The sequence below is a fragment of the Camelus bactrianus genome, chromosome 17 (assembly GCF_048773025.1).
Source record: "Camelus bactrianus isolate YW-2024 breed Bactrian camel chromosome 17, ASM4877302v1, whole genome shotgun sequence".
NCBI classification, from domain to species: domain Eukaryota; kingdom Metazoa; phylum Chordata; class Mammalia; order Artiodactyla; family Camelidae; genus Camelus; species Camelus bactrianus.
In genome coordinates, this window is record NC_133555.1 from 35,519,313 (window position 1) to 35,545,219 (window position 25,907).

The 25,907-nt window shown below is 46.7% G+C and overlaps 1 protein-coding gene across 6 annotated transcripts in view; it reads right to left on the reverse strand.

Annotated features, from left to right (window-relative positions):
* Window positions 1–1,320: 1,320 nt before the first annotated feature.
* KLHL18 (kelch like family member 18) overlaps window positions 1,321–25,907 on the reverse strand; it is a 47,881-nt gene continuing 23,294 nt past the window's right edge. For 5 of the 6 annotated variants that reach the window (XM_074345025.1, XM_074345028.1, XM_074345030.1 and 2 more), the window contains 9 exons: window positions 23,470–23,600; window positions 21,972–22,112; window positions 15,071–15,269; window positions 13,712–13,872; window positions 12,357–12,493; window positions 10,327–10,564; window positions 7,044–7,148; window positions 5,319–5,430; window positions 1,321–4,583 (listed from right to left, as the gene is read on the reverse strand). In XM_074345025.1, the coding sequence (XP_074201126.1) occupies window positions 4,197–4,583; window positions 5,319–5,430; window positions 7,044–7,148; window positions 10,327–10,564; window positions 12,357–12,493; window positions 13,712–13,872; window positions 15,071–15,269; window positions 21,972–22,112; window positions 23,470–23,600 (1,611 nt within the window). In that variant the 3' untranslated portion in view covers window positions 1,321–4,196. The remainder of the gene's footprint in view (window positions 4,584–5,318; window positions 5,431–7,043; window positions 7,149–10,326; window positions 10,565–12,356; window positions 12,494–13,711; window positions 13,873–15,070; window positions 15,270–21,971; window positions 22,113–23,469; window positions 23,601–25,907) is intronic. The other variant, XM_074345026.1, reaches the window with a different exon arrangement.

The window sequence follows — 25,907 nt, forward strand, 5'->3', positions numbered from 1 at the left end:
ACCTTTCTCCCATAGCACAGGGCCTGCAGATAATCTGACTTCCTCTGTTTCAACACAAAGGGGCTTATTTCCATAATCCAAAAATGGTTCCTTCTCTCCCTCACTGCCCAGTCTGCTTCTCCAAGACCCATCACAGTACTGGGCAGTAGACCTCCACATTGTGAGGCTGGCTGGGAGGCTGGATGGATTAACTGCTTCGGAGGATGAAGACACTGCTCCCCTCAGGCAAACTGGATTGTGAGAGTAGAGATCTTATCTCAATTCTTGATACTACTACCAGTTGATGAAGCAGATCAGTTAGCCCTTCTGAGGCAATTTCTTTATGCTCAAATGAGCTATGCTACCTACTCCGGGGAGGTTACTGAGAATACCAAGAGAGACTCAACAGAGTGTTCATGTGTGAAACCTGTGCTGGTGGGTATTTGCCCAAAAACTTTTTTAAAAAGTTGCCATCCAAGAGTGTAACCATTACCCATTGGATGAGGCCAACCATAAGGTGACTTTTGGAAAAGTATGAATGAAGAGTTTCCTAACATCTGCTACCATGGTAAACAGGGTACAATCGCAGGAAGGCAGATCTGGAATGTGGCTGTATCTGAGGAAGTGGAAACTAAACACAGGAGTCCGGTTCTTACACCTGGATGAGCATTATGAACCACCATGGAAACTTGCCCACATCAGGGCCTGAGCTACACTCCAGCCCTGGGAAATCAGTCTCTGGGGAGGGGTCTACAAGTGTTATCTGTGGTTTAAAAAAATTTCCAGTGACTTATGCACACCAAAGTTAAACAGATCTAGCTTGCGATACAAAAAAGGAGCTGAGGGTTTCGGTTCCAGGCAGTCACAGGCCAGCTACATTCCACTGGGGAACAATGGAGGTTTACAGCAGTGACTGAAGAAAGGGGGAAATCTAAGAGAAGCGGTAATCTGGACAGTAGCAAATATGCAAGCTTCTCATGAATTCTTCTGCGTATTTTTCACCAGAATCCATTCTTTTTTTGTATGTTTTTTGTGGGGAGGTAATTAGGTTTATTTATTAAAAAAAAAATTTTTTTAATGGAGGTACTGGAGATTGAACTCAGGACCCTGTGCATGCTAGGCATGCATTCTACTACCAAGCTACACCCCTCCCCCGACCAGAACCCATTCTTATAAAATAAAATACTCACGTCTCCTCAAAGACAACTTTTGCTAACCAGCTGGGCTCTTCTCTTATTTTCACGGTAATCTTTCCATATTGTCCAGGTTTTTTCTCACTGACTTATATTAAAAATATTATTTACCTCTAATAATAAAAAAAATCAGTAAAGGGCAAGGAGATATTAGGAGTGTACTCTTTATTTCTCTTTGGTTTCTTAACACAAAAGACATGCGTTCTATAAATAAAAGGAATTAAGGTTTTCTGGGGAACAATAAATTGGAGGGGAGGATCAGAATTCCCACCTACTCACATCTCTGTGGCCACATCAAAAAGCTGGTCTTCAGCTCCCATCCTGGCTTTGTTCTCAGATGAAACCCAGAAGAGAAGGCTCCCTGTGTTACCCAAGAAGGGGAAACACCCAAGGACAGCAAATGCCACAGTCCCCTGCTCAGAGCTGGGCTGGACCGAGGCCCACTGTCCACAATGTCTGTCCTACACCCGTTTCACAATATCCTTGGCTGATGTCTCTTCTTTTCATGCTGATATTGGAAAGGCTCCACCATCAGAGGGCCAGACCAGCCATTTGTAAACAGTTACCACCATCAGACGGAAGAACCAAATGCAGAGTGTGAACATGCTGGTGTTTGCTCACTTGTGCTCAGAGCCCAGATCAAATCACTGGCTTCACCTTACTTGGAAACACTGACCTCAGGTGCAGCAGAGTAACTTCTACACCAGGAGGTGGGAGTGGACTTAGGAAGGCCACTACAAGAGCAGCAGATCATGGGAAAATGATCTCTCAACCCCAATGGTGAAATCGGGGTCAGCATCCTAAGGACCTGGCGAGTCCCACTTGCTGATTCTTAACACATTCACAACCTTGGCTCCTTGGTGCTGTTTCAAATTCACAAGAGAAAGGGGCTTATGATAAGACGAGGAGCACTGATAACTCCTAACACGAAACGTGGGCCTCATCCTCCTTCCAAGTCTACCACTGCAGGCAAACTGAGAGGGAGGGAGAAGTGGCGGAGCGCCAGCACAAGCCGGGGCTAAATTCTATCAGATTGCTAAGTCTTTTAAAATAAAAATACCATTTTCAAGTGCTTGCAGCAGAGACCCAGCTCCTAAGTGGCAGGTAATAAAGGTACTTTCCTCTGGAAACATGGCGATTGCACACACTGGGAAACCTCCTGGTCCCAGGATGGGAGAGACGTCTCAGGTGCCATGTGGTGCCTTTCTGGACAGCCTTCCAGGACATGCAGGCAGGCAGCAACTGGCAGGAGACCAACCAAGTGGAGACGGGGACCCTAAGACCCAATCTTGCGTTGGAATCATATCCTTTTTCAGTCTCTACTGGAAGAACTTGAGAAAACCAGATTTTGGCAGCAGCAGTTGAAGGACAGCCCCTCTGCCCAGTGCACTGGTAACAGAAGTGTCCTACTGTTCAGATCCTGCTGTGCTTCACCAAGGTCCCATCCAGGGAGGAGGAAGGAGGAGCATGGAGTCCCTTTAAGAGGTCATTTGCTAAGATCACAGGAAGAAATATAAAATCTGTTCGTTGCAGCAGCAAGAGATTCTTTCGGCTTTTAGTTCTTTATGTCATAAAGCCAGCTTTGCTAGAACGTAAAGGTCCACCTTGCTGGTCGGTCTGCCAAGGGCTGGAGGGGAAGCCAGACCCCTGGAATTGGCGAGTAGATACAGGAATAGTGGACTGGCAGGGTAGATGAGGTTACTGGACCAAGCCAGCCCATGGCTGGTGGAAGGACCAAGTCCCTGGTTAGGTTCTAGAGGTACAAATGGTCAATGTGCCTCAGAAGCATCACGATGAGGAAAACTATCTAAGAATGATAAATGGGCAAATGAGAATCTGGCCAGACCTGCTGTTTCCTGCTGGTCAAATACAGAAGGAAGGAAAGCAGGGGGTGGAAATCTGAGTGAGCGCTATGGTGAGGTGGCAGAGGGAGTAACCACAGGGGCATCTGGAACCTCCAGCGACAAGCTGGGAGCTCCCACCTAGAAGAGCGGCAATAATTTAGCCAACTCGCTAAGACTACGATTAAAAAAGTCCTCTGATAGTGGGTGTGAAGACAAACCCCACAAGCACCTTGCTACAGGACTAGTCTAGAGTGCACTGATTCCAGACACGCGGGGTCTCAGAGGGAACCCTGAGTGCCATGCGGGAGCTCAGGACCCTGGGATCCGAATATGGGAGCGGATACCGCCCTTCATGGGTTGGGTGCTTTTCCATTTAAACACACATTTGCCTTTAGTGTCTTTTATGTTTTCTTCTTGCAAAAAAAAAAAAAAAAAGCTCACTTTAAAAAACAGTATTTTTCTTTCCAGTTTCTTTCAAGTGTTTCCTCATTTAACTTTCCTTCAGTTTCTTTCAAGTATCTTTTTTCTTTCCCTCTGTTTCTCCTGAACAAGATGAAAAAGTCCTCATTGAAATCCCAAAATTAGAAACAGGAAAAGCTTCTGTTCTCCCTGCTTACTCAGCGATGTGGACAAAATCCTCAGTGCCCTCGGAGGGAAGGAGGTGCCATGTGCAGCCATCACTGTGGTGGCTGCAGCCTCACAGGCAGTGAGGACGCCTGGACCGTGGCCCTCCTTTCCCAGCCACACCCCACACATTCCAACAGGCTTGGCCACTGCAGCCATCCCATCGCAAACTGGCCACAACACAGCTGGTGAGCAGCAGGTGAGGAGTGTCAGATGGAAGGTCTTCTGCAGGTGGGTGGCCTACAGAGCTGTGGCGGGTGGGAGCTGGGCTTGGGTGGAGCCTGTGGACGCGTGGACCAGCAAAGCAGTCCTGTGTCACCGGCTGTGGGACCCAGAGGGGCTTCTGTCCCACTCTGTACATCTTGGTGACCTAGGCCTGGAGGCCACAAGGGCCGCACAGTGAGGGAGGACTTAAGCACCTGGAAAAACTGTACCTCTGGCGAGCTCACATTTCACCCCGTCTTCTGGTCCACCACCTCTCCCGAGGGGGACTGCCCCTAGAAGGAAGTGCCTGGTTTGTACCAGATCCCTACCCCACCACATCCCACCTTCTGCCTTAGATGGTGAGGAGAGGGATGCAGCCCACACCGACCCCTCCCTCGTGACAGGCCATGGGGGCCATAAACGTCCAGCGGTCCGTGTCTGGGTCATACATCTCCACTGAGCTCAGGTTTGACTGTCCATCGTAGCCTCCCACGGCGTAGAGGCGCCCACAGCTGGCCACCAGGGAGACCCGGCTCCGGCGCGTGAGCATGGGGACTATCAGGCACCACTGGTCCGCCACAGAGCTGTACACCTCAGCGATGCTGAGGAAGCCCGAGCCATCATAGCCCCCACAGACGAACATCTTGCTTCCCAGGGACGCGGCTCCGTGCCGGCAGCGCTTGTTGAGCATGCCAGCCACGGGGTGCCAGGTGGCCGTGTGGTGGTTGTAGTGCTCCACCTGCATCAGGGAGAGAGGCAAGGGTTCAGGACGGTCAGAGCCAAAGCTCGGTCCCCGGCGGCCCACATGGTGTCAGGCCCCAGGAGAGGCCTGGGGACCATGAGCTCTGCCAGTCTGCATTTTTGCCCTGATGCCCGGTTTCTTCAGTTGCACACCGGCTCATAGGCTTACAGGGACAGGTGAGAGATGGCCTAACCTGACTAGTTCTGTTTACCACTGAGGAAACAAATTAACGGGCTGCCCTAGGATGTACTGCTATGTAGTGACAGAGCCAAGATGACAGTGGGGGTCTCCTGAGATCTGTGCACTGTGTTCCCCTACAGCACTGACTGACTCTGGAATGACCACTAAGTGGCTGCTGAGGTTTTGTTTAAAGAATAAATCCAATTTCAAACAAGTTATCCAGAAGAATGCAACTGTTTGCAAATTCACACTCCATATACAATTGGGCTTACTTGGGGCAGGAATTTTATCAGGTCTCATGAAGCATTTGATGGGGAATTGAACAGGGTGAGGCTGGGGGTGACATGGACACACTCTACCCACTTCCTTTCTGCACACTGGCTCCCATTAGAAGAATTTCGGAGCACGTGGCAGGTGGCCAGAGACCTCTAGGTGATGCTTTGCCTAAGCAATGGCAAGGCTGAGGTTTTTTTCCCAAAGAGCTGCCTTTCAAAATAACTCTCAAAGACGAAAGGGGTAGGTGCCCTTAGCCCAGGAGGAGCCTAGACTCACACTGTTGAAGATCTGCAAACCATCGTGGCCGCCGGACACGTAAATCCTGCCCTCGAAGACTGTAACCCCCGCAGCACTGCGATTCGAGCTCATCGGGGTCACCACTGTCCATCTTCAGGAAAGAGGCAAAGCAGAAGGGGAGCTGTGAGATTCCATGTTCCTGTCCCCCCGAGACAGCTTAGAATGGTTCAGGCGAACTATGCCATGCTCTGTCTCACCCTGGACAATCTCCCCACTTATCAACTCTCCCACCACCTCTGCAGATGGCTCACTCTGGCTGCCTCTTGCCTAAGCTTCAGGCCCACAGCCAATCATCTCTGCTGGCACTCAAAACCAGCACGTTCCAAACAAGCTCTCTCTTATAGATCTGTTCCTCCCTCACACTCCCTGGTCTTGTTGTTAATGGGACCACCAGCTAGCCACTTGCTATACTTAGAATTCCGGTGGTTTTATGGCCTCTTCTCCAACATCCTCAACATTCTTGTGGTCACCAAGTTCCCTCTTGTTTGCCTCGTAGTCACTGCTTGTCCTCATCCCACTACCACTGCCCTGGCTCTGGCCTCTCACCTGGACACCTCAATAGCCCCCTCACAGGTGGCATGGCTTTCAGATCATTCCCATCTCAACCCTGCACAGCACGTCCTCCAGTGCCTCCTCACTGTTTCCTCTCAGGCAGACTTCCAAGTTCCTTAATGTGGTTCTTTACCACGTGGTCCTCATCTACCTTCCAGCTTCACCTCCTGCCACACGCCACCCACGCCTGCTCCTCAGCCACACCGAGCACATTCTCATCTCCAACCCTCTCTTTCTGCTGTCTCCCGCCTGGGATGGGCATCTCCCACTACCCAGGACAGGTCTCCCCTCAGAAGACTTCTCTGCAACCTGACTCTCCCTCCAGCTACGAGGAAGATGAAAGCCCTCCCCACTCTGTGCCCAAGAGCTCCAGACACAGGCCTCCTGGGGGGGACGCTCACAATGTGCCATGGTCCCAGCAGACTGGGTGCTACTTAAGGATCTTAAGACACCCTGCTTGCTGCCTGATACATAATAAATTGGTTAAGTGAGTGGAATATTGGATTGGCTTAAAAGCATAATGATGAATCCATTCTACTAGTGTGCTTACATTGTTAAATAGCAGAGAAGATTCAAATGCTGAAATGAAAAACTTGGGCTCACCTTGCCAGTGTTTTCGAAAGGGTGTTTGCAAAATAATTCCACAAGACAGTGATAGATGTTAGTAAAATGAAGTTAAAAAGGTTTCTTCACTGCAGAATATTTTAGTCTTTAAAATGTTAATATGTATTATGAAAAGGTGAGGTTTCTGGTGTTACAGACATCAGTGATTCCCAAACCTCTATGACAATCTGCCAGTTAACTTTTTTCCCCCAAAATCATATCCTACTCACTTTGGAAAGTGCTGATCATCTATTTCTCATCCCCTTTCACCTGCATTTCCATTAAAATGGGCTGATTTAGTTAAGAGGTACAAGCATTAATAAATGCTTCCAAGTATCTACGCAGTCTATTTGTTTTTAAAATTTATTTAATCATTCACTCACTGAGCCAAAGGTTATTAAATGTAGTACCTACTATATGCAAGGTACCATAGGAGCTAAATAGGTGAGATAGGCCCTACCCTGGAGCAGAGTGATTAAGACTGCAGTTCTGAATTTTTATACTCTATTTAGCAAGCTCCAGTTGCCCCGGGGGAGCTGGCATCCTTACTTGTCTGTCTCAGGTGAGTAGGTCTCCACGGAGTTGAGGGAAGAGTTGCCATCATAGCCCCCGCAGACGTAGATCTGCCCGTCCAGCACGACCGTCCCCATGGCACTGGAACAGACAGGGCTGTCAACCCCATGGGCCTCAGACCTCCCAGGGCAACTGCTCATGCTCACTGAGAAGTAAACCTAACCCCCAACTGCCTCTTTCTAGTACACATCTAAATCCCAGGTGTACGACTAAGCAGCGTGTAAAATTGAGGGGAAAGGAGTTGCCTTGCGGTTCCTCTGGCCTCCTACCCCTCCCGCCTCAGTCCCAGATCTGTCTCACATGCTCATCTTCCACCCTGCTGAGATCAGGGTCTGATTTACCCTTATGGCCCAGGTCAAATTCTCCTCTCTCCTCCTTCAAAATTCATGGTGGATGCCCCAGCAAGAATCACTCTCCCAACCCCACACTTTTGGAGCCGCTCCTTTACTGCAGCCCCTGGCAGTCATCCATTTGTTCAGCAGATTTTCATCAGGCCCTCCAGAGGCATGCTGGCCCAGGCACCAGGTTTAGAGAGCTGAGCTAGCCAAGGCTCCTGCCCATGGGGTACTGAGAATCGACCCACCACCTCTTAACAAATGGAGACCTCCCCAAAGACAGGGGTCTCCATCAGTGTGACCCTGACGGTGTTCAGAGTGGTGCTTTGTATGTAAGAAGCCCTCAACATATGTTTGTGTTACCCGATGATCTTCCCTCTCATCTCACTATAAAGTCTGATAGACATCTTTTTATTATACACTTGGCCCTGCATGTCCCTTAATTTGTCTCAGAAGGCGAGGCAACAGCTTCTGCTTGCTGCGCAATTACTACACACATCAGGCGCTCTATATGTGCCATTTTCCACCCTCTCCACATCCTGCAGGAAGCATTACCACATCTCTGTACCAGTGAGTAGCTGTGGCTCAGGGAGGCTGGGCTCTCTTTTCAGGGTGGCCCAGAGAGGTGAATGCCTTGGATTTCAGTGAGACAGGCCCAACCCCTAGGCTGTTTGCCATGCCAAGCTTTCCTAGCATCAAAGACTCAGGGGTCTGGTGTAATCATGCCATCTTCTGTTCTACCCAAGGCCTCATAAAATATTAAACATAAGTGCCAAGCTGCCCAACTCACTTTTTTCAAACCTGATACTGGAGAAGATTAAAATGAATCTGGGTGTCTAGCAAACAGGAAAATAAAAATATACCAGGCTTTACTGCCCTTTTTCGAATGTATAGAGCAAATCAAAGTGGTCCACATCATGTCCCTGAATCAGCCTGAAAGAGGAAAAGGACTTGCCTTGGGAGAGGGCTGTGGGAAGGTCACAGATCACTAGACATGTCACTATCCTTCCAGAGGTGGACACAAGTAACAATTGAGGAGTTCAACAAAGATGTGAGAAAGAACTGAGAGGTGCCAGTGAACAGTGTGAGATTAACTGTGAATGAAACAGGGAAGACGGTGTGAAGAGATAAGGGCTCATCAGTGAGGACTGGGGACGGCCCAGCAGGGATGCTCCACAGAAGCATCCTGGAAGACTGGAGGAGGGGAGGGGACAATGGCGGAAAGGAGGCTGTCACCAACTGGCAGGACGGCATGTGGGACATCAGGACAGAAGTGACTAAGAACATGTCAAGGTAGCTGGTAATTTAAAGTGGATGAAATGGAGCTGGGTCCACTCTATTAGTAACAGGGCATTAACCACAGTGAGGGGGAGGGATACCCAGAGCCTCCACCCAGACAAACCTCCAAACCCTGTGACATCACAGCGAGCAAGTGGCCCAGAGCAGACATGCCAGGAAAAACAAATGACTGCTGTCAAAGCAAAAAAAGCCCTGCTGGTGGGGAATATGGAGCAACGAGTCATTCGAGGCCACAGAAAACTGCAAAGTATCCAAGGAGCAAGAAGGGGAAGCTTGGAGGTGGACGTGGTGGGAAGAAGGAACCATGAGAACGTTTGTTTACGGCTTCGGGAGGAGCAGATCTTATATACTATTTTTTTCTTTCAAAACGAACCTACTCTGCCTCTTTGTCAATCTTACTGGTACAAAGGTGGATTCCTCCCAGTTCAAAGCCACCCACAAACCCTACTGAACACGGACCATGTGTAGCATGGCCGTGACACTTTTGTGTGGCAAAGGACGTCCACACTGAAACAGGACTCTTCTTCCTCACCAAGTGCAGCTACTTGATCTTGTCTTAAATGGTGGTCACGTGATCTTACAAGTAGAAAATCCAAAGCATGGCCAGACAAATGGGTCTGTAAGGCAAATACTCAGATCACAGGATTACAAAGCAGAAAGGCTCTTAAAGAGCAACTGGTCCAGTGGTTTTTTTAACTTTTCCCCCCTAAAGTTTGGCATGTGTCAAAGAAGCTCAATACGTAAAAGGGATAAATGCAGAGATATTCTGGTCAAAGGGGTAGGGGGCCCAAGGCTGCTTTCCTCTCCTCCGTCAGTCTTGGAAGAGAAATGTCAGAGGCATCTGAAACCACTGATGCGCCCCGAGGGCAGAACAGAGCAACTTGTCCAGTTAAACGCCCTCTCTTCAAAGCTCTCATCACCCAACCATGTCAATACTCCACACCCGGCGGATGGAAGGGAGGACGCCATGTCACTTGAGCACTAAGAAGGCTAAACAGCAGCACTATGTGTACATTCTCTAGTCTCACAACTTATTCGGGAACGTGAGCAGGCAAGCGATGGAGGAGTCAGGCGGCTGGAAGGTGTTAAGAGACATAAACTTGGTCTACCTCACAGACAGCTGTGTGCTTAGGCCTGGGCAGTGTGTGGTGCACTGCGCTGTTGCACATACTCCCTGGCAGCGAAAGCACATGTGGGGCAGGGATCCTGGGGGAAAGAAAGTATAAAGAGAAACATCTTGCATTTCCCTTTGTGACTAATAAAGTTAAATCCTTCTTATGCTTCAAGTTTCAACTTTGATCCTACCACTTCCTGAAATCTCCCAGATGTTCTGGTCCAGTTTCTCTCCCTCCTCGCATCTTCCACAAAACATTCTTTCCTTCTTTATCTGGCACTTAAATAACAGTACAACTTCCACATGTCTGTGTCTCATCTCCCCAAGTTCTTCAAATGACAAGGCAGGGGTTTTACTCTTAAGCAGATGGGGGCCGGCTCCCGGGATGCACTGGCGGTGGTCAGCCCGGCTGCAGGAAACTCCCAGGCCAGAGCTTGTGTCTACTTTATTATGTGTCCTGCTTGTCTAGCATAGCGCTCCCCAGATGCCAGTGTGTGTGCGTCCAGAATACCTTCTCTTGCTATTCATGCTCCCCACTCTGGTCCACGTGTCCGTCTCTGGGTTGTAGACCTCCACAGTGCTCAGCCGTAGCTGGCCGTCATACCCGCCGATGGCATAAAGGAGCCCATTCACCACGGCCACACCGACGCGGCTGCGGGCTGTGGTCATAGGGTGGCACTTCTCCCAGCGATTGGCGATGGGGTCAAACACTTCCACCACATTCAGGGAATCACCTGCATAAAAATTTGCTACTCAAATTAAAACAAATGAGACCGCTCGTTTAGATCACAGCTCTTGGGCAGTGATTATATGGAACGTTTGACATGATCCTATCAGCTCTTCCCACAGAATTAACTCAAGCCAGGATGGCCCACTAAGAAACTGCAGCCATGATAATCTCAAACCTTTAAGGAAAATAAGAATCAGACAGGAGGCATTTATTTACTTTCTAGAGAGGGCAAGGAAGCACTTCACCAGCTTAAAGGCAAAGGTGAAGGCGACTGGATCCACTACTTCCCCGAGGCAGGGGCAGACCCACAGAGCAGAGCATGGCTTCCAGGGCGACTTTCACTTACTAGTGGGTGACCCTGGGCAAGCTGCTGTGTATCCCCAGCTTCTGTTCTCACACGTGAACTGGAGATAATCTCTATGGCAGAGCTCCCATGAGGATTAAATGACATAACAGGTAAAACACCTAGCATAGTCCTACTAGTACTTACCAGTGGGGGGGGGGTGAGATGGAGGTGGAGGATTAAGAGGTACAGACTATCAGGTATAAACTAAGCTACAAGGAGGTACTGTACCACATGGGGAAATATAGCCAACAGTTTATAATAACTATAAACGGAAAACAACATTTAAAAATCATGAATCACTACACTGTATACCTGTAACATATAATATTGTATTTCAACTATACTTCAATTTTTAAAATATGATTATTGTAAAATAAATACATAAATTAAAAAAAATTTAAAAAAAACACCTAGCATAATTCTAGAACAATATATAGCAGTCACAGTAGCAAGGCATGTTAATTCCAACCCTTCTGTTTTCATCAGTTTTTTTTAGGATCAAATAAAATTACCCCCTGCCTGTTTTATTCTCCTTTGGGACACTTACCACATGCCAGCCTCTAGCATTTCCTAGTTGAGGACTTAACCTTTCCCAGGTCATATGGTTAACAGGCAGCAGAGATGTACCCCACTCTCTCATTAACTTTCAGTTAAAAATAAAACTTCCCAGGACTGCCCACTGACTGCACCTCCCGCAAACCTGGGTTGACTCTGTGAAAAGGCCTTTACATCTGAGGTGACAACTCCCTGTGCCACTGCACTGTAAAAACTCAGATGTCCACACTGCCCTCTCCTAGATCACTACTGGCCTGCAATGGTGTCTGGGGTGGGCAGGAGGGACAAGGGCCCCTTGGAGCTTTCCTGAAAACTTGACTATATGATACAAGAGCTGCCAATAACACACGGACTGTAAGGCGTGTGTGTTTCATCAGAGGTAAGAGGTGAAGAGTAAAAAGTATTGATAGTGCCGACCCTGTGTATTTGGAGAATTTCCTTCTTATGGTGACACTCTCACAGTATAAGCCCAAGCTCCACGTGACCGAATGTCATTAGCCTGCTAAAAGAATTGGGGCTCTGATTAGATCCTATCCAGGGCTGAGTAAATCCCACAGCTGACGTGTTATCAGGGAAGGAGTGCAGGCTCAGGAACCAGGACCCAAGTTCTAGTCCTTGTTCAGCCAAAACAACTTATGTGACTGTAGCTAAAGATCTCTGGGCCTCAATTTCCCCATCTGTGAAGTAGGTGGGGGTAGGTCTCCAGGATTTTTAAAGGCCTCTTTTGCTCTGATATTCTGCTTCAAGGTATTAATATCTGACATGCTTTAACTGCAGAACAGTTGTATAAAATCAAGAGGGACATGAGTGGTAACACAGGAGAGGAAGCAGAGGGCCAGGTTAGGTTGTTTGGTGCCTCCTCAACCAGGAAGTCCAAGACAGGGCTCTACAAAGGGGAGTTGCAAGATACCTGCTGAGTTGAGGCCCCCTACAGCATAGATGAGCCCGGCGATGGACGTGCAGCAGCGAGGCCGAGTTCTGAAAGCTGGCAGGTGGGGCCGCCGCTCTGGCATGAGGTGATAATCCTTTGCTTCATCTACCAGGTCCCTGGAATGAGGTACAAGATGTGAGAACGGGCAGTATTCTCCACATTTGGAGTTGCTAGCCTGGTCCCCTACCTGCAACTGCAGGGGAAAACTGGGAGGAGAAGCCTTCTGGAAGGTTCGGTCTCAAAGAACCCAGGTGAGTCCAGGGCAAACCAGACAGAGCTACTGAGACATCCTCAAAACCGGAGTGGCAAGAGGAGCAGAGCCCACCTCCACTAGTGTAATCCAGATGAGTAACTTCTAACAGGCACATACCTGGCAGAGGGAAAACAGGGTGGTTCCTAGAATAGCTGGCCTTGGGGAGGTTCAACAAGCTGCCTGCATCCTCAGACCCAGCTTTTCCTTTCCATCCATATGGCTCACACCCTGCAATTAACCATCTCTCACCTGGGCTATGGCAGCAGAAGCCAACTGCTCCTGACACATCTCCCTGTCTCCAGCCCCATCCCTCTAACCCCCTCTCCACACTGGAGTCCAAGCTGGTTTTCTAAGAACCTTTGATAACTACCCACTGCCTACAGAACAAAGCTCAAACTCCCCAAAGCATCCTTGAGACTGCTCATCACAGGGTCTCAGCCACCTCCAGCCACACTTCCACCCCCACCTGACACACACCTTCACATCGCTGGCACCAAGCCGCTGACTTCCTCCTGAGCCAGCTGTGACTGTGATAAGCAATTTGGAGGAGGATGAACATTTCCCTCTGCTGCTCTACTCTTATAACAACCCTCCTTCAGGGCTGCCAGCTCCTCTGCTGCATCAGGTTGTTGTTGATTTACTCTGGAGAACATGCTCCACCCCAGCCCATTGCTGTAGCTGGGCCAACCCCCCTGAGGCCAGCACATTGACTAATGTTTACTGAAGAGGATGAAGAGCCCCTGGAGTCACCACTAAGTCAGCTGCTGGTGTGCCCTGGGGTCAGGGCAGGCAGTCCAAACAGCTGTAGGCCATAAACAGCTCAATGGATGGAGATGCCAAAAAATTACCAGATAACGTAGGGGAGGGAGCCCCTTCTATCCTGATGCTCCCACGCAGCACATTTCTCTGCCCAAGGCGTGAGACTTGGGCTCTTCCGGGTTGGAGACAGAAGGCAGATCAACCTGTGTGCCATGAGTTAAGAACTACCACTCCAAACCCTTTCTCCCCTGAGCTGAGTGGCCAGGTTCTCCTCTCCGCCCAGACCCTCGGCAGTGTTCCATGCAGGCCCACCTCTGCTCACCTGCATTTGTGGCAGCAACGCACCAGGTCATCCTGCTGCACTCGGTCGGACAGGAACTGGGGCCGGCAGAGGGGCAGGCGGATATTGGACAGCAGTTCAGGCAGGCAGGGCCCCCTCTGCTCTCGGTCGTATCTGACCCAGGCCAACGCGGCCTCAAAGACCTACCATGAGAGAGAGAGGAAGCTCTGGCAGCAACTCCTCCATCCAGAGGCCACGTCCCTGTACCCTAATCACAAACCCTCTGCTCCTTATACTGAGGTAGTCCCTTGGGCCCAGCAATCTTTCCTTCTACTTTTCTCCTGAATCCACTGTTTTCTTTCCACTTCCCCAGCTATCCCATTGGGTCCAGTCTCTTGAAAGGCAAGCCTAGGTTACTGTAACATCTTCTTGGCTTATGACTTCCTCACCAAAACCTGTCAAAGGTTCCTTCTTCCTTTCTATATTGCAAGCAAGTGCTTGCTGACCTTCTCTCCTGCTGCTCTTGCACCCTCTTCCTAAATTCCTTCCACTACTCTAGCCAAGCTGGCTGCCCCCTTCACCTAGAATGCCCCCATCTCTTCCTTTTCATCTAAACCTCCTGCCCTTTCTTTAAGGCCTGGTTACAGATCCATGCTCTCCAAGAAGCCTGCCCTAATGACTCCAGTCACAAGGGTATCTTCCTCTAAAGCCCCGCAGCCCTTGCAGAATATGTCACTCGAATAAATGTGAGCTGCCCTAGGTCATGTGAACTAGTGGCAGAGCCAGGGACAGAACTCCTTGCTGGGGTTGGGATGGGGCTCTTTTCCCCAAATCTCAGCACCCACGCTGCTGAGCTCAGGATCCACTTTTCTAATGGTCACTAATACGCAGAAGTGAGGACTCTTCAGACATTAAGGAAATGAGCTGAGTTGGGACTAACATCCCAAGGGCTTGCCTCCTGGAGCCTAGGACTGCCCAGGCACAGCCTCATGATAGGCCAGGACTCTTGATCAACTGGCCTAACAGGCAGAGACCTTGCTGTGGTGGTGCTCTGGGTGCCTGCAGGGCCAGGTCCGATTCATCCCCACATCCAACACCATCCACTGCTCAGCCATTTCCAGTTCACAGAAACATTTCTAATAATAAATTTTGGAACTAACCCAAACATTGAAGAATGAGGGACACGGGATTGATAATATCAGCTGAATATTACTTAAAGACACTAAAATGTATTTTAAAATGTTAATGAAAAACGCATATGGTATAATAAAACAAACCCGAAACAGACAACAGTTGCACACACACCAGGATCTACATTTTGAAAAGAGTGAAACAGGAAACGAAGACCAGGAAGAGCAGCAGCCCTGGTGTCACCTGTGGATTGCGCCATGCTCTACAGACCTGCTCCTCTGATTTCACATTCAACTCGTCCCGAGACACCAGCTCCAGTACATCTTCCAAGGGCAGGGCCAGGAATTCCTCTGACATGGACACCTCCACAAAGTGCTGGTGGATGAAGCTGTTGGCCGCGTCATACAGCACGGCGCACATCATTGTCTCAGCAAACTGGCGGACACCCAGGCAGTTTTTGGGGTGAAGCCTTTTGGCAGGAGAGGATATGAAAAGAAAATTCAGAAGAAGAATGTTTTCTCCCATCATTCTCAAGCTGGTTCTGAGCAGGGCTGCAGAATGGAAAAAAACAAGCTTGGCCCTCAGCTTTGTTTGACATCCACTGTGTGACATCAGGTGAGCCTCTGTGGACTCAACTCGTAAAGGTATAAAATTAAGACACATTATCCTCAAGGGTCCCAACCTCTTGGACCTAGTGCTCTGTGTGTCTAGGTGAAGTGAACTCTCTGGGAAGTCCCGGCAAGCAGCTCTCAGGAGAGAAGACTAGAGCACATACTAGAAAACCGTTTGCTTTTTTTCAGCTGTAAACATTCTTGGTTGAGTGTCCACCTCTGGTCACCAGGAAGGCCCTGAAGTTGTAGAATGAGAGTTTAAACCACCTGGAGAGATGACTTCTTTAACACTGGGACCCTTACACTCTTTCCTGTTTCCATTCAAGCCGAACTCAGATAGAGAAACAGCAGCAGCTATCGCGTACGTGGCACCATCAGGGAGTAAAGTACTTTGCCAGGCCCTTTATACACATTTCCTAGAATCTTTTTAACAGCACTCCAAAGTAGTAATTGCTCTTATTTTTAGATCAAAAACTGAGGCTCAGAGAAACTAAGAAACGTGCTCACAGTCTCTCTAAAAGCAGGTGGTGCTGCTGAGACTGAACCTGGGTCTTCTGTACATGGTCCCACAGCCCCAGGGCAGACCTGCACTCATCAGGGCCAGGGAACCCTTGGGTAAATCCTGGCCCTGCCGCCCTGGGCGACTTGGGTGGATTCCTTGGGCTCCTCAAGTTTCAGTAAAAGCCTCACCTGGAAAAAGATGATGACAATAGTTACCCAACTCCTAGGGCTGTAGCCATGATTAAGTAGGAATGCAGAAAATGCACTCAGCACGGTGCCTGGTATGAAGTTAGCTGCTGTTTTAATTTTTATTATGGTTGTTTTCCTTACTACTATTGCATCTGAGAACATCTCAAATGAATCCTATGTAGTTCAGAAATCTTGGTGACAGCAGACCCTTGGTGACAGCAGTAGACCCTCATTTTGATTTTGTGACTGACAATCTTGCAATGGGAGATAGTATGTATCAGATTTAAACTGCCCGGGTTTACTTTTCTTTGCAAGAATGCTTTCTCTCTCCTCCCCAACCCCGTATTGATTTAAGGCTTAAAGTAAGTTATACTTATTAATCAATATTTGCCAATGCCCCCAGCAGCAGACCTGGCAGGGAGAGAAAGGGCAGAGCATCTCAGGAGCCTAGCTTTATGACTACTTTAAATTCTACACAGCTGTTGTTTCAGTCCAGCCTCAACTGGCTCTGTTCATTGCTTTGAAAACCTAAGTGCATTTCCAAAGGCCAAGGAAACAGGAGCACTGAGCACACGTAGGCAAGCAGCATGGCCAGTGAGGAACACGAGTCTCAAGTCAGAACATTAGCTCGGTTATCCGTCAAATAACGTCAGCCTTTCTCCTGGATGAGACTTGTTAAAAGCGCTTTACATGTGTATGGCAGGTCAGATATGAGGACAACCCCCCCCGGGCCTCTACAGCAAGTGTGTCATTCATCCCCAGGATGCTCTGACATCAAGTTAAGAGGACGGTTCAAATGCCATGGACAGGGAACTGCAAGAGGCCAAAGACATGGGAAAGGATGATCAATATTGCTGACTGGCACATTTCCATCCTCTCCCTCTCAGGTTAGGATTCCTGTGCTTCACCTCTGGTTGTCTCTGACTGCCTTAGCATAATACAGATCGCAGAATACACCTTTCACTTAACTAGGCTTTCCCATCTCAGAGGACGGGATGTGGGGAGCCTGTTTGTAAGCCAACCAGTCAGGAAGGAGGAGGGAGAGCTGCCATGCAGGAGAGGGGACCATCAGGAGAAGCAGGGAGACAAGAGAGAAAATAAACCTAGGGGGGCAGGTAGAGACCCACATCATTCAAGAGCCCCTTCACAACCTTCTTCCTTGCTGACATAGCTTGACTTGGTAAGGAGAACTTGATAAGAGGTAATGGTTCCCAAGGCACACAGTAATCAAACTGACGAAAATTAAGGATAAGGAGAAAATATTAAAATCAGCAAATAACATACAAGGGAACTCCCATAAGTTTATGAGCTGATTTTTCAGCACAAACTCTATAAGCCAGAAAGGAGTGGCACGATCTATTTGGAGATGGAAGGGGAAAACTTACAACCAAGAATACTCAATCCAGCAAGGCTCTCATTCAGATTTGATGGAGAAATCAAACGCTTCACAGATAAACAAAAGCTAAAAGAATTCAGCACCATCAAACCAGCTTTACAACAAACGTTAAAGGAATTTCTCTAGGCATCAAGCCATAAGAAAAGAGAACAAAAAGAAGAGAAAAAAAAACCTGCAAAAGATTGCTTTGGCAGTTCGGGGTCTTTTATGGTTCCATATAAATTTTGGAATTGTTTGTTCTAGTTCTGTGAAAAATGCTGTGGGTATTTTGACAGGGGATGCATTGGATATGTAGATTGCTTTGGGTAGTATGGCCATTTTGATAAGGTTGATTCTTCCAATCCAAGAGCACAAGATATCTTTCCATTTCTTTGTATCATCTTCATTTTCCTTCATCAATGTTTTATAGTTTTCAGAGTATAGGTAACCTCCATAGTTAAGTTTATTTCTAGGTATTTCGTTGTTTTTGATGCAATGGAAATGTTTATGCCAGTTATAAAATTCTGGTTTTTGAAGTGAAAAAAAGTGAATGAAGGGCTACAAATAGCAAAATATCCTTCTTTTTAAGGGTGAGTTATATTCCATTACAAATACATGCTGCGTCTTCTTTATCCATTCATCTATTGATAATGCACTTACGATGCTTCCTTATCTCGGCAATTATAAACAATATTGCTCTTAATAGTACGGTATATGTATCTTTTTGAGTTAATGTTTTTGTTTTTCTCAAACACATCCCCAGCAGTGGAGTTTTGGGCCATGTGGTGGTTCTATTTTTGGGTTTTTGAGAAACCTCCATATTGTTTTCCATAGTGGCTGCACCAATTTGCATTCCCACCAACAGCGTACAAAGGTTCCCTTTTCTCCACATTCTTGCCAACATTTGTTATTTATGTTCTTTTTGATGACGGCCATTCTGACAGGTGTGAGATGATATCTCATTGTGGTTTTGATTTGCATTTCCCTGATATTAGTGATGTTGAGCAACTTTTCATGTTCCTGTGGGCTATATGCATTTCCTCTTTTGGAAAAATGTCTGTTCAGTTCTTCTGCTCATATTTTAAATGGGTTGGTTGTTTGGTTGTTTGCTTTTTAACTGAAGTACATCTGATTTAAAATGTATTAGTTTCTCGTGTACAGCATGGATGACTTGGAGGGCATTATGCTAAGTGAAATAAGTCAGTCTAAGAAAGACAAATACTGTAAGATATCACATGCGGAATCTGAAAAATACAACAAACTAGTGAATATAGCAGAAAAGAAACAGACTCTCAGATGTAGAGAAGGAACTAGTGGTTACCAGTGAGGAGAGGGAAGAAGGGAGGGGCAAGATGGAGGTGGAGGATTAAGAAGTACAAACTATCAGGTATAAAATAAACTACAAGGATGTACTGTACAACATGGGGAATACAGCCAACATTTTATAATAACTATAAATGGAGTAAAACTTTTAAAAATTGTCTATCACTATACTGTATATCTATAACATATATTGTATATCAACTATACTTCAATTACAAAAATATGATATTGTAAAAACTCTTCAGCAAGTGGTTTTGGGAAAACTGGATAGCAGTATATAAATCAATGAAGTCAGAATACTCCCACTCCATACACAAAAATAAACCCCAAATGGCTTAAGGACTTAAATATAAGACAAGATACGATAAATCTCCTAGAAGAAAACATAGGTAAAACATTCTCTGACATAAATCTTAACAATGTTCTCCTAGGGCAGTCTACCCAGGCAATAGAAATAAGAGCAAAAATTAACAAATGGGACCTATTTAAACTTAAAAGCTTTTGCACAGCAAAGGAAACCATAAGCAAAACAAAGACAACCTATGGAGAAAATAGTTGCAAATGATGCGACTGACAAAGGCTTAATCTCCAGAATATATAGACAGCTCACACAACTTAACAACAAAAAAAACAAACAACCCAATCCAAAAATGGGCAGAAGACCTAAACAAGCAATTCTCCACTGAAGACATATAAATGGCCAATAGGCGCATGAAATAATGCTCCATATTGCTAACTATAAGAGAAAGGCAAATCACAACTACAAAGAGGTATCACCTCACACCAGTCAGAACTGCCATTATTCAAAAGTGTACAAACGATAAGTGCTGGAGAGGGTGTGGGGAAAAGGGAACCCTCTTAGACTATTGGTGGGAATGTAGTCCAGTGCAGCCATTATGGAAAACAGTATGGAGATTCCTCAAAAAACTAACTGTATTCAGTATCTTGTAATAACTATAACGAAAAAGGATGTAAAAATGAATATATGTATGTATATGCATGACTGGGACATTGTGCTGTACACCAGAAACTGACACAGTATAATCGACAGTACTTCAATTAAAAAAAAAAAGATATTGTAAAACAAATAAATAAACAAATATAAACAGATAAAGTCATTTACTAAAGTAAAAAAAAAAGATGTAATGCAACATCAGAGGCAGGAAGCAGTGACCTGAATTAAATAAGTTATTGGCTTGTTTCACTGATGCATTTGATGTTCCAATCCAGTTCTGAGAGAAGAGTTTTTTGCACACTACAGTGCTCACCTAAAACAGAGGAGGCCCATTCACCTGAAGGCTAGGGAAAGGGCCACAAGAAAAATCAACCCCAACCTTAAGAGAAAAAGAAAATCAGCCGGCTAAAGACCTAACAGGCAGAGTGGCCTCAGGAACTGCTCTAAGAATTCTGAAGGCTTTGCAGCGTCTCTGTGCTCCGTCACTCCCGGTCCTTCCCACTACTGCTTGGGATGGCTTCCCTCAAGTTATTAGTGAGCAAACCCTGAAATGGAAGGGCTCTCTTCAAGAGCACACAGGAAGGGAGCAGCTGGGAGTCCCCATAACATTCTGCAGTCGGACTCAGGGAGAACCAACCCAGGGAACAGAAGTAGTGATGGTACCTGCTGGAAGGAAAGAGAAAGCAGCCACGCCTCTGGAGCCTGTGACAGGGAATAAAAATAGGAATAAGGTGTGAGTTTAGGCTTCAGAAGGGGACTTGCAGGGATGAACAGAAAAATGTCAAGAATGAACTCAAAATATCAGCCTTTGTGTTTAAGTACCTTTGCCTAATATAGCATTGGTGCATGTAAAAACTGCAATGGTCTAAAAAAATCACTTTTCTAAGCATCTTTGAGGTGACACTTCTTTATAACAGAGCCTGGATCCAGTGTGGACAGTGAGGACCTCAAAAGCCCCTAGGTGGAGCTGTTGTCCCCTTGTGAGAGTGGCCAACTTCACCCTTTCCAGAGGGCATCCCTTAGTCATTCTCCAAGCTCTGTGGGAACACAGGGATGAACCAAGTCCAGTCAGCATCTAAGAAGCTCACAATGTTTGCCCCCTCTCCCCATTCAGCCCTCCAGCCCAACCAGAAGGCATCCCAGGGCAGGTCAAGCCAGACTCTGGGGTTACGTTCTCACTACGTGGCCTCCAGATACAAAACCGAATAGGACCACCTAACTCACAATGAAACCACTCACCCTGAGCCCAGCACAGCGTGCCCTGTGTGGTAGCATCGTTACCATGGTTGTTACGACCAGCCACACACACAGCAGTGCTCACTGATGCCCCTGAGCACCACACGGCCAGGACGTTGACAGTGGGCAGGGTCCACAGAGCTTCCCAGTGAGCTGGGCTGCTGAAGCAGGAAAGGGAGAGGGAGAGCCTGGCTCTCAGAACGGATGAGGCTCAGGAGGGCAGATGTGAGGAGAGAGGAATGCTGGTCTTCAGGCCAGGGGCCTTGTGTTCAGAGAAGCACAGGAGAAGCCAGGCCTTGGAGAGCACCAACGACACGGGGTGCTGTTCTGGTTTCTCCCTGCCTGTGTGCAGCCCAGCATTGACCTTCACTCCCAAGCCTCAAGGGGTTAAAGGCGGCTTCTACCTTGTGACTAAGAGCTGTCTCTTGAAAGAGAGGAAGAGCCTTCTTGCCTGCTCAGTCCTCAAAATGTCATAGCCAAGTGTTGGAACATACATAGGTAGGGGTATAATCCACGGTCCTTCTCTACAAGAACATACTGTGATTGCTTCCAGGGGACTGAGGGGGACAGAGACTTCCAGGAAGTGAAACTGGGGTGGGCTCTTACAGAGCAGAAGGAAAAAGGAAGATCAAGAAATTCAAGGAAGAGCAAGGACCTAAACAAACATGGAGACAGCTGTGGAACAGTGAATACCTTGGGTGGTGGCTGGTCGGACTGGAGAGAGGACAGGAGAAGAGGTACATGTTGGACCAAGGCGGAGTGCAGGAGGGGTTCTATAAATCATGTTCCTCAAAGGTTCATCCCAAAGAACTGGGTACCACTTGATACTAATTTCAAGAAATGTCATTTTTGCAGTTAACTTCCCAGCTCACTCCCTTCCTAAGACCCTCTATGCCTCGAAGACTCAGCAAATTGGCAGGGGATTCCAGCAATGAAATGGTCTGCTCCCTGCCACGGGCCAGGCCCATCACATCACCTCACCGTTCTCGGAGGAACGTGCAGCAGGCGTCTTTGATGCTCTGCAGCTGCAGGAAACTCGCCCCCATCAGCAACGACTGGACATTTTGTTGGTCAATGGCTAGGTGGCCGTTGTAGGCAAAGTTGATCAGAGCTTCCAGGGCGCTAGAGGAAAGAGGAAAGAGGAAAGAGGAAAGAGGAAAGATGCTCTTATGTTCTTCAGAGATGGGTCTGGGCCCACAGGAGACTCAGGGCCTAAATGGACATTGTTACCTGAGGAATGGATGGACCCTGCTCTCAAATACATTTAGTCCATGTCCTTTGAGAATCTACCTACCTAAATGGAATAGTTACTTCACCACACATCTACTTCTACTTCTTAGGTTGTCTCTACTGTCCAAATAATTTTATTACAGAAAGTTCTGAAAAGAGAAAGCAATGACCCACAATCTCACTACTGAATGGGTCCTAGGTTCACTTTCAGTTCCTGTTTGCCTGCATTCATAAACTGTATGGATAGAATCATGTCATACTTAGGAAGTCCTTTCCCATGTTGCTACACTGTCTTCAGGTTTAACATTTTTAGTGGCTGCTATACAGTAATTCAACATGTAAATATGCTATAATTTACTTCCTTTATTGGTAGGTATAATAGCCATTACCATCTTTTTGCCATTATAAATAATGTTTTTGTATTATTTCTTTGGGATAAACTTCCAGAATGAGGTTTCCAACATTTTTTCCTGCCTTCCAATTCACACCAAGAATGAAATCCAAATTCTGCTTATAGGGTTGTATGTGTTCTGGCCCCTCTACATCTCTCTGACCTCACCTCCTTCCACTCTTCCCTCCTCAATCTATTCCAACATGGTGAACACACACTCACCTCAGGGCCTTTTCACTGGCTGCTCCCTCTGTTTGGAGGGCTCCTCCCCCAGATGGTTCCCTCCCTCCCTTCAATTAAGGTCTTGGCTCAAGCTGTCACATCATCACAGAAGGCTTCCCTGATCACCCTGAAAGAGCACAGACCTCTACCATCATTTGCTAGTCTTTACTCTGCTACATGAGCTAGTGGCTACCATTTTGGAGATTACAAACAGAACATCTTCACTCATGCAGAAAGTTCTAATGAACAACACTGTTCTAGACTGATGAGAAGGGTATAGAATGAAGACACTTATTTAAAAACCTATTTTGCCAGCAAAAGGGCTAGCACAGAAAAGTAGAAAGAATAATACACCATGAACTTTGTACCGAGTCCTAGTTTAAAAAAAAAAATCCTGGACTTTAGTTCCTGTGAGATGCGTTACACTTTAATATAATAAAAACACATCAAAATTCTCTTCATCTTAACCCTGTCTCAGGCCAACTGAAGTTCTAGCTTGTTTACTGGTCACCTACTATGTGTATGGAGCTGTGTGAGATACTGGGTCCTGCTGGGAGGCTGTCAAATGGCACCAAATGCAAGGCTGAAGCTGCACCTAGAAAGCAGATCGTGGAACCTAATGGAGGAAGTTAGTACCTTGGGTCCATTCCTTGCATTACGATCTCATCCTGCTTGCACTCCATCATGTCATTTGTAAACATAGCGTGGAAGTACGGGATTGAAGCTGCTAAGACGATCCGGTGAGCACTGAATTTGTGGTCCCCAATCTGTGGGCAAAGTAAAATACAAAGACAGGTACTGAGGAATGCAAATACAAAAACCCACCCTGCCCCCTCCTTCCACAGCTTAACCCTCTGTCCGCTGGAGTGGTACTGAAGGCATCCCAGGACATGACAGCCAAGGCTTTTCACGGAGACCCTGAGGTATTTTAAACTCAGCATACTCAGTTACAGTAGGGGAATGCAGACAACACATTTTAATGAGGTATTAAAATGGTTAAAAAATTATAAGCCTGAATGCTTTAAGTGGCAGTTTTTATTTACACGGAAGTCTTTACTGCACCCCTCCAAATTCCCCCCACCAACTCAAAGACCTGATTTCTCTAACACTTTATCCCAATCTGAGTTTTATTAAATGGCAGATGGAAGAGACAACCTGGCCAAGAGCCCTGAAGCACCTACAGTAGGCTCCTTAAGAAGAGTATAAACATGTAGTGACAGGAAGAGATGAGGAGAAACAAGATCAGGCTTAAACAGGGGATCAAGGGGATCAAGGGCAGAGCAGGCATTGTAGGCACAGGTGTTGGGGGTCCCTGGGCACCAATCAGGCCATAGTAGACCACAAGGGGCCCAGAGTTCTCTTAGGAACATGACCCTGGAGGCAGCCAGCCAGAAGGACTGGGGCTGTGGACTGGCCAGTGCTCTGCACAGCTCACAGAGCTCACGGGGACAGAGGCAGACGAATTTGTACCAAATCCTCGTGGACACATCCTTAGTCTGGGGAGTTCTCTAAAGTGCTTTCCAACTACCTGCCAAAAGGATATTCCCTTTAACAAGCTTTGCCGTTTATAGCTCCAAGACATACAAACATTTCCACTTAAGAACTTTCTACTCTTCAGAAAGAGCAAAAGAATTTTTTTCCCCACCCCCTCACCCAAGTTCCACATTAGTGAAATGCCAGAGCCATCTCACTACCTGAGGCTCATCAATTTTTTGCGTCACATTTACTGAAGGATTCTAGTTCAGGTTCTGTCACTATGTCCTCTTTCTCACTAAACTTTAAGTTTACTATCTGTAAACTGTCCTTCAAGATCACATACACACAATCTTCCAAATACCAAAGGATCCTTAGCAGATTCAGATTCTATGAGCTCATATAATCCATGTGTTGTTCTACTACCAGTGCTGGGGACATTAAATGGCTGCATGCTTTGAGGGTTGTTCATAATTTAAAAAAAAAAATCACAGTAATACACACAAATATTTCTTAAAGTTCTTCTATGAGGCTTATAATGAAAAACCAAAGTTTCTGGCTCCCTGATTCCTGCTCCCAAGGGCAACCTTTTTCCTCTGGTATTTATCTCCACCTTTCTAAGTAATATGCCTATAATATTACTTCTTGAATTTTCACTTTTAGTTATTACTTGTGGTAGTCAGTCTCCAAACAGCTCCCAACAGACCCCTGGCATTGATGTCCCTGTGCATGCCCCTCCCACAGTGTCTCAGGGTTGGTCTGTGTGAACGTAGAAGTGATGGTGGTATGTTACTTTCAAGGCTAGGTCATAAAAGACACTGCAAATTCTTCTTATTGTCTCTCCTGGATCACTTGCTCTCAGGGAAGCCAGATAATAACATATCTTGAGGGGAGGCCCAGAGGACTGTGGCCCAAGGTGACACCTGGACTGCAACCTCAGGAGAGATCTTTAAGCTGCTTCTCAACTCCTGATGCACAGAAACTGTGAGATAATAAATATCTGTTAAGTCATTAAGTTTTTGTTTGTTTTTGGTGGGGGGGCGGGTAATTAGGTTTATTTATTTATTTTTGGAGGCAGTAGTGAGGACTGAACCCAGGATCTTGTGCAAGCTAAGCATGCTCTCTACCACTTGAACTATACCCTCCCCCTTAAGTTATTAAGTTTTGGGGTAATCTGTTATGCAGCAAAATATAACTATTATATTATCTATTTAATTCTTATGGTGGAAGATTAGGATTTTGTTCTGACACACTCTTCACAAACTACTCAACTTACTCTCTCCATCTTTCTACAGAATTATGACAAATTTTGGTTAAATCAGTATTAAGAGTTGCATTTTTAGGTCTACATGAATACTATTTGTAGCCAAGCCATGATGTACACACTATGATTACATTTCTTTGTCGGTATAATTTTTATCTTTCCTTAAGACAAAGTTCCCTGGTGGTCTAGTGGTTAGGATTCGGCGCTCTCTCTCTCCTTAAGACAATAATATATAAAACTCCCTTTAGTATGTTCCACCAGGTACCCTGTCAGTTTGTTCTTGGGACACCCGTACTGGAACTCCATCCTTCTGGGAATTCCTTTCCCCTCATCCATG